Source organism: Stigmatopora argus, chromosome 16 (assembly GCF_051989625.1).
Source record: "Stigmatopora argus isolate UIUO_Sarg chromosome 16, RoL_Sarg_1.0, whole genome shotgun sequence".
NCBI lineage: Eukaryota > Metazoa > Chordata > Actinopteri > Syngnathiformes > Syngnathidae > Stigmatopora > Stigmatopora argus.
In genome coordinates this window covers 10,510,051-10,518,693 of record NC_135402.1, presented here as the reverse complement: position 1 = coordinate 10,518,693, position 8,643 = coordinate 10,510,051, and the positions used below count along the sequence as shown (strand labels likewise).

General features: G+C 38.7%; 1 protein-coding gene across 3 annotated transcripts in view; it reads left to right on the top strand.

The window, feature by feature from the left end:
• Positions 1-683: 683 nt before the first annotated feature.
• The window catches only part of pnpla7a (patatin-like phospholipase domain containing 7a), a 41,997-nt gene continuing 34,037 nt past the window's right edge, over positions 684-8,643 (top strand). For 2 of the 3 annotated variants that reach the window (XM_077623311.1, XM_077623310.1), the window contains exons 1-15: positions 684-801; positions 1,209-1,263; positions 1,825-1,908; positions 1,983-2,070; positions 2,186-2,268; positions 2,356-2,459; positions 2,532-2,672; positions 4,077-4,236; positions 4,358-4,438; positions 5,681-5,809; positions 5,895-5,975; positions 7,834-7,963; positions 8,049-8,120; positions 8,200-8,273; positions 8,343-8,516. In XM_077623311.1, coding sequence (XP_077479437.1) covers positions 1,210-1,263; positions 1,825-1,908; positions 1,983-2,070; positions 2,186-2,268; positions 2,356-2,459; positions 2,532-2,672; positions 4,077-4,236; positions 4,358-4,438; positions 5,681-5,809; positions 5,895-5,975; positions 7,834-7,963; positions 8,049-8,120; positions 8,200-8,273; positions 8,343-8,516 — 1,455 coding nt within the window. In that variant the 5' untranslated portion in view covers positions 684-801; position 1,209. The remainder of the gene's footprint in view (positions 802-1,208; positions 1,264-1,824; positions 1,909-1,982; positions 2,071-2,185; positions 2,269-2,355; positions 2,460-2,531; positions 2,673-4,076; positions 4,237-4,357; positions 4,439-5,680; positions 5,810-5,894; positions 5,976-7,833; positions 7,964-8,048; positions 8,121-8,199; positions 8,274-8,342; positions 8,517-8,643) is intronic. The other variant, XM_077623312.1, reaches the window with a different exon arrangement.

Genomic DNA, 8,643 nt, shown 5'->3' with positions numbered 1-8,643 from the left:
CTGGAATCAGCTGGGATAGACTCCAGCACCCCTCGCGAACCTAATGAGGATAAGGTGGTTCAGAAAATGAATGAATGTAAAAATATAACAAACATAATTGTTTATCTGAGAATGAATAACATTGTTTATGTTTCTTTTTTTAAATTTATATATATACATATATATATACGTATGTATATATATACACATATATATATATATATACGTATGTATTAAAGGATTTAAATATATATATATATATATATATATATATATATATATATATATATATATATATATATATATATATATTTAAATCCTTTAATAAGGGGAATTGCAATCATTCATCAGGGGAGCAATTGCCTGAGGTGGCAGGTGTCCCCCGCCTCTGGCCCGAAGTCAACTGGGATGGGCTCTAGCACCCCCTGCGAGCTTTGTGAGGATAAAGTGGTTCAGAAAATGAATTAACGAATGAATAATGTTTTGTACCAACATTAGAACACGCATATTGTGTATGGTTGTGTTGCCAAAATGTACAGGTTTATGCACAAATAAATGAACTAAAGAGGTGATTTTCTTCTTAAAATATTGACTGATTGAACAGGAACACGCGGAAGTGACATACTTTCTCTGATTGGATGAATCAATTGCTGATGCCATGGAAACGACACATTTGTTTTTCTATTGGTTGGTGCAGTAACAGAGGCGGGGCTAAGCAAGTGGCCGAGCGACGAAAACTTTTTTAGCCATGAGCTAATTTTCCCACGTCGATCTCTTATACAATGCCGTAAACCGGACTCACTCGCTGGGGGCGATCTTAAAGTAAGTTTTAGCGAGCACAAACGCACACAAAATATTTTTTAGATCATATTTTGCGTTGTCTTATCTTCCGGGATGAGATGATCCTCCCCTGTCCGCTAGCTTGCTAATGTTATTGTAGCTAGCGTTCCGTTGCGTCCGGGATGGAGAATCGCCATTTCAAAATAAGCAAATATCAGTCAGCGTATTTGCTGTCGTGTTTAGTTGTCTTTAAGTATAGTTATTTTGATTAAAAATATTAATGATTGTCGTGTGTTAATTTCGCGTTGACCCAAATTTTGGTAGCTATAACCCCAACCAACAAGGAATGTGATGCTCGTTGGATCAAATATCTCTAGTAAACCAAATTAAGGATACTTGAATGGATATTTGAAGCAAAAACATGTTACTAAGGTATTTTTATGGTGCAGGATGAGTTGCTCCACTGGAGGGGACGACGGGGACATCTGCGGATGGGCCAGTTCAGTAAGTTTTGCAGATTTAATATTTGTCATCTGCAGAATCTGCATGTATTGTGATTCTTCTTGTACTCAGAATATATGCCAGTCAAGGTTTTCTTACAGGGATCGTTTCCCTATTTCATTTCTCTATCTCTGTCCCAGACACATCCTGCCTAGATTTTCTTTCTTATTTATTTATTTATTTATTTGATTTCTTCTTTTACATTTAAATAGTTTTTCTGACCTGGAAAAATCCTGGCTGGATTTTCCTTGAGAAATCACCTACATATTAAACTTTGTATGTGGTCACCCTCTTGAATTAACTGGGCAAGTCAATTTAAAAAAATTAAAAAATTAAAAAATGGAATGTGATTTTTTTTGTTTCTTGAAAAATCGTTGTGGGTGATTATTTTAAGACGTTATCAATATTGGCCTTTGCAACTGTGATGTTGCATGACTGGTAACCACAATCCAAAATTTGGGGCTACTTAAAGATAACACTGCATATAAATAACAGTATAAAATGATGATGATTGGTAAAAAAGAAGTAATTTCACAAAGATTGTTGACATGTGTGTGTGTGTAGATGCTGGTACCCGGCAAAAATGACATTACGGCAGTGACATCGCGAGTGCAACAATTTGTAGAGGAAAGGATGCAGACCACAATGGTATGTACAATAATACATAAGGTTGGGGTTTATTACTTTCCATGTAATTTCACATTTTTCTGCCTATCTTTCAGCTCACAGGTGTTGTTATAGGTGCAGCCGTTGCGGTCGCAATGATCGGAATTGTGGTGCTTTTCTTGTACAGGAGGTTCAAACATGCCCGTGAGTTTCACATGTTTTTAATGCATTATTTTTCAAGTTTCAATGTCAATATTGTTTAAAGTGTGTCATGGGGAACATGGTGCTCACAATTTTGGTCTTTGGATTCTCTGTCAAGGTGAGCAGCCACCAGGCGTACCTCATTATCGCTTCAGAAAACGAGATAAAGTGCTCTTCTACGGTCGAAAAATCATGCGCAAGGTAAGTCCTTAATGTTTTACAACGCTTGAATTAAAAGGTTTTTGGTAGTAGTTTTATCGTATTGATGTTTATTTTATTTTATTGAAGGTCCAGACTTTGTCCTCAATTCCTCCTCCTTCATCATCTAACTCTGTGTCCAAGCAACCACAGCGTGTGCGCAAGAGAACCAAAGTTCTTAGCATTGCTCGCAAGTATGATCCACAGAAAAATGAATTCTAATCCTTCATCGTGAAGGTGTTAAGTGACCATTTTCCTCTGAATAGAATCCTCCGCATCCGTAAAGATCCGCCTACTCTTCAGCCTAAAGAACCACCGCCCTCGCTGCTAGAAGCTGACCTGACTGAATTTGATGTGCAGAGCTCAAATCTTCCCTCTGAGGTGCTCTACATGCTCAAGAATGTCAGGTTGGTTTGATAGTTAGGCTTTTTGGTTTTCTGTGTTTTACAAGAAGAGCAGCAAGGCTTTTGTGTAGGAGCTACTCAAGGTGATTGTTTGATATTCATGGTCAAAAAAGAGATTTTCATACAGATACAGTGGTACCTCGACATACGATCGTAATCCGTTCCGAGACTGAGATCGTATGTCGAGCTTTTCGTAACTCGAGCGAACGTTTCCCATTGAAATGAATTGAAAACAAATTCATTTGTTCCAACCCTCTGAAAAAACACCAAAAACAGTATATTGGATTGGAAAAAATGTTTTATTTCTTCTAATTCGCCATATATTGACAAAGTAATAAATAACGAGTGGTTTAATAGTAATAAAATGTGTTTAATAGATGTAAAATTAGACGCATTTCGCGGAGGGGAGAGACAACGACACACACGGAGGCGGAGGTGAGGGGCTGTTCGGGGGGACTTTATCCACGGCAACAACGCACTCGTAAACGAACAAACAAATTTAAATTAACTTGGATAAATATATACAGACCCACTCAAACATACGTTTAATGTAACTTTACACAAAACTGAATTCTTGTTTTGTCTTTTGTTACCTTCGTTTTCCGGGTTAGCGGTTTGCCACGCCTCCACCCTCACGTTCGCTATCGATGGACTGTTTGCTGTTGTATATTACCTTCAAAATATTCCGAAAATGATGCACACAAACGCCCTCACAATAGGATAACGCACGACCACTTGCCAACGAGAAATAGTCTTTAAAGAACGCTCGCGGGACCTTCTTTCCTTAGAAAGAATAACAGGAAATGCAATAGCTGAGCTTCCCACGTATTGATTGTGGGTAATGAAGTTTTATTCTGAGAAAGGGTGCCATTGGCTATGGGTGTTGTGTGCACGAGTATACTTCATTACCCAGAAAGCCCTCTTTTTGCCCGCTCATGCTCGTTGTCCGTTTCCTGGTCGAAACTAGTCTGAATAAATCGTTCAGTCCTCGTAGATATAGTAGTTATACAGTGCGCTACAATGATAAACAGCCTCTCATGTCATGGCCGCCTGGCTTGGTCGCATCTCGAAATTTTAATTGTATCGCGAGCGAATTATCCGATCGAAATTTTCGTTGTAACACGAGCATGTTGTATCACGAGATACCACTGTACAAAGATTTTTTCCCTTGACTTGCAACCAAAAGATCTGTTTAACTGAATATTGCGCATTGTCTATTGACCGTGTGGGGCAAATATGAAACTGTCAGTGGTATTACGTTAAATACTATTGGTGAAAAAGTGTGCGTATTTGTTTCTACATTCAGTTACTGCAAAGACCTCGGAATCTATGCGTCTGTACTTTGATATTGACTACCTCAAGGCCATTTCAATATAGACACATTATGCCATATTGTACTTTCTTTAGGGTCTTAGGACACTTTGACAAGCCCCTGTTCCTCGAGTTGTGTCGCCACATGGTATTAATTGAGCTGCAAGAGGGTGAAGGTCTTTTCAAGCCCGGAGACGATGACGACAGCATCTACGTAGTCCAGGACGGACGACTAGAGCTCTGCATTTCTGAGAGTGTGGGTAGACATTTTTTTCAAAATTTATAAATAGGCAACAGTATGTCAATAGATATTTTACTCCGTCAGACAGCTTCACAGTGGAAATAGTACATGTGATGTTGTTTTTCCCGCTTTGCAGGATGGTACAGAAGTGGCAGTCAAGGATGTTCTTCCCGGCGACAGCGTACACAGCTTGCTCAGTATTCTGGACATCATCACAGTGAGCGACTTCATTACACAGTCACTTCTCTGATATGTCTGCCTCTGTCTCTTTTTTCAGTGAAGGAGTTCATTCATGCATTTTTTTCAGGCTTTTGCCCCATCCACGCAAATGAACTGTTCTAATTTAATTCCCTTTTCCCAATATCTAGTGAATTAAACAGTACAAGTGATAAGGATAACTAGATAAGAGATTAATGCGTTCCAGGATTGAGCTCACATGTCGATTTACTCGTAACTCAAATAAACGTTTCCCATAGAAATGAACTAAAAACAAATTAATTCGTTCCAACCCTCTGAAAAAAACACCAAAAACAGGATATCGGATTGGAAAAAAATGTTTTATTTCTTCTAATTCGCCATCTATTAACAAAGTAACAAATAACTAGTGGTTTAATAGTAGTGAAATGTGTTTAATAGTGTACTAAAATTAGACGGATTTCGCGTAAGGGAGAGAGAGTGACAGAGAGAGGGGGAGAGGGGTTGTATTTTTGCACGGCAACGCACTTGTAACATAACGAAAACAAATTTAAATGAACTTGGATTACGATGCAGACACACAAAAATAAGTTTAATCTAACTTTACACTAGACTTAATTCTAATTTTGTTTTACATTTCATACCTTTCTTCTCCCGGGTTGGCTCTATTTGCCCCGCCTCCACCCTGACTTTCAGATGCAACCTATCGAGGGTTGTTTGCTTTTGTATTCCCCTTAAAATATTCCTAAAATGATGCACACAAATGTCCTCGCAATAGGATAACGCACGACCACTTGCCAACTTCCCCGGGAAGTAGTACTCCTCTCGTATTAGCGATGGAAAAAACACTGAATAAATGCAACGTTCTGCCCTGTGCTCATAGAGACATTACACGAGGGAGTTGCGACCAGAGAGACATTACACGAGGGAGTTGCGGGGAGAGAGACAGTGCCCGTGATGTTCTTATGGGCAGCCTCTCGCGTCCGCTGTCTGCTCGTATATCAAAATTTGTCTCGTATCTCAAGATAAATATTTGCTCAAAATTTTACTCTTATCTCTAATTGCTCGTATGTCGAGGTACCACTGTACTCGCATTTCTCCATAAGATTTTGCTAGTTGTCCATTTTTAAGAAGAATTACTGGCAGTGCTGAATCATTTAGTTACTACTTTTCCTGCATTCATATTAGAACTAAGGACTTTATAACCAATGTAATGTTTAACCTTGCTGCAAATTTTTTATAGACATTTGTCCTTATTTTTAAGGGTTTTCCAGCTCCTTATAAGACAGTATCTGCACGTGCAGCCACCCGCTCTACCATCTTACGTTTACCTGCGTCCGCCTTTGAGTCTGTGTTCAAGAAATACCCGGAGACACTTGTGCGTGTCATTCAGGTAAGGCGATATCATAGTGGTTGCGATTAAAATCATTTGAATATTCGGTAATATGTTGAATCTTATTTGTTTATGTGTATTTCAGATAATCATGGTGCGCCTCCAAAGAGTCACCTTCTTGGCATTGCATAACTACCTAGGCCTTACAACCGAGCTCTTCAATCCGGTAGGAAGGATAATTATTCCTATACATTTGTCTGTGTTTACTCTTTCATGAAGATACCCTGACATTAACAGCTGTTGTGGAGACAACTGTCCTTGCTCATTTACGGAAAGTGACATAAACCCCCTGTCCTGCACATCCAAGCTAATTTCACACAACATTAAGCACAGCATCATAAACTGTCCTTCACACAGTTCAAACGAATAAACCGTAATAACCTCTTCAGAGGAAACTTTATGACCAAAAATATCTTTCACGAGCGAATGCTTGAAGGCCCTTTGGTGGCCAATTGCTATTTAAAATTTATTGTATTGGTTGTGCTGGTAAATATAAATAATACTGCAGATGAAGTGTAAAAAAACGTGGCCACAAAATTAATGAACAAACATATTCATATTATTAGAGTAGAACATCTTGGAGGCTTACAGCAGATATTAAAATAGATATTTTGGGCACTTTATCCTACAATTCTCATGTTAAATTTACTTTGTTTTGAAATCAACGATACGCATGTTTTAAAAGCTATTTGATGAAAGAAAAATATTACTGGTAATGCTTGGTTTTGTTACCATTGAAAGTAAAGAAACCCATTTTTATAAATGTGATCTAATAAATTACGTAAAGGTAAGCTATACCATGAAAATGTAGACCACCCCTTTTAATATAATGTGTAACCACTGATTATTAATGCCATATTTTTCAGATTATAAACCACTCTTGCCATCTGATATCCCATTATATAAGGTGGTAAGATGCTGCTTGTAGTCCAGTGCAGCTTACATTATATGCACAAATTCTATTTTTCTTGTGAAATATGGTGAGCTTCTTTTACAGTGAGGTGCATTTTATAATCAGAGCTGCCAACTTCTCTGGAGTTTACCCGGACAAGCAGCACACAGTCCGGGACTCGGGACAACCTCCCTAAACTCCGTAAATCCCCCCAAAATTGTCACTTAATTTTTTTTTGAAGCATCCATTTTGGAAAAGTACCAAATTTCCTATTTAAATGCCTCGAAATTCACACCATCGCTACGGCTTCCTCATCTTCCGCATTTGATTCAACTGCACTGTAAACCGGATGAATTCGGTAATATGAGTGCATTATGAATTATCCGAGTTACAAGTTCTGACAAAGCGTGGCAATCGATTCTAAATCGATTGCATAGGTAGCCTCTATTTAGGATACGTTTTCGTTCTTTTCATGAGGGAAGTAAGTATTACTAAGGCTCACTACACCACCAGTCTTTTGTTTTCAAACAAATCCTATTATTTCCGGGGTTGTTTTAAAGGAAGTAGGTGTATACAGCACTACAAAGTCTTATCAAAATGGCTGGCAAAATGGATGGCAATTTGGATGAAACTTCTAATAAGAAACGCAGACACTCGCAGACGTTTATTGGTTCGTATTTGACAAAATATCCCATGTTGAAACCGTCTCCCAAAGGACCGACATTTGCACATTGCACAAGTGCGACTTCAGCGTGACTCACGGTGGAATTACTAATTGTAAAACGCACGTAGAAAGGCCCTTACACAAATTATTTTCATTATGCTGTACTTTTTCAATAGTTTGCAAAAACACAATATTTCAATTGATGTGAAAACATGATAATATCAGTTTGATTTAAGTTTTCCTCCGTTATTTATTTTTTACATTTTATATTGATTACACGTGAATCGCATTCGCTCCGGAAATGGGACAAAGGTACTCCTGATTTTGGGTCGACGGCGGTTGGCATCTCTGTCTAATCAAAAAATTACATTTTTATTACCTTTTTAACGACAGTGATATCTCTAATGAATTGTTTTCTTTTTTTTTTCAACTGAAGTGACGCTAACTCTCTTGTTGTTCATTTGACAGGAGAGCCACGCAGTGCCTTTGTCCAATGTTAACATCGCGGCAAGTGAGGCAATATCGGGGAAGACAATTCGCCGTATGCACTTTCATGATGAGTTCACTGTTGGTACCGAAGAGAGCCCTCCAGAGACCGGTCTCTCATACACACATAATCATTTTTTAATTTTTTTTGCCATTATTGATGCTGATCCAATGCTATTTCACTTCCTATGAGACAGACGGTGTAAAAGAGAGTCCTACCAACAACCACAGGAAGCAGAAATCCATCTCAATAAACCCAGACAGTGCAGGTTGATCACTGTCATAAACTTTAAGTTATAACTCTAAAAACGATTATGCATACCTATTACTCCTGGTTATATTTTACAGGCGACATGACCATGGCATGCGAACGGGCTCGGGTCAACATAGATGAAAGTCCACCTAGTCCTGCAACTCAGAAGGTAAATCACTGTTTTTATCATATTAAATCAACCTACCCTATCTTACATGTGCTACATTTATTCACTAAGTTGCATGGAAACATGCAGCCTATTCTGAAGAAGAGTGTGACCATGCAGCATATGCCCTCTGAGGTGTTTCACTACACGGACAGTGGGGGGCAGTCTGACAACATACACCTCAGCAAGAGTGGCACAATCTTCCAGGCTGCTAAAAAAGACCTGCTTGAGATCATCCAGTTGCAGGTAGGAGGCAGAGTCGAACAATTTTTTTTCCCATCCAACGGCATTTCTTTTCTTTACCACGTCGCGGAGTCGAACACTTTTTTCCCCATCCAACGGCATTTCTTTTCTTTATCAGGTCACTAACCAC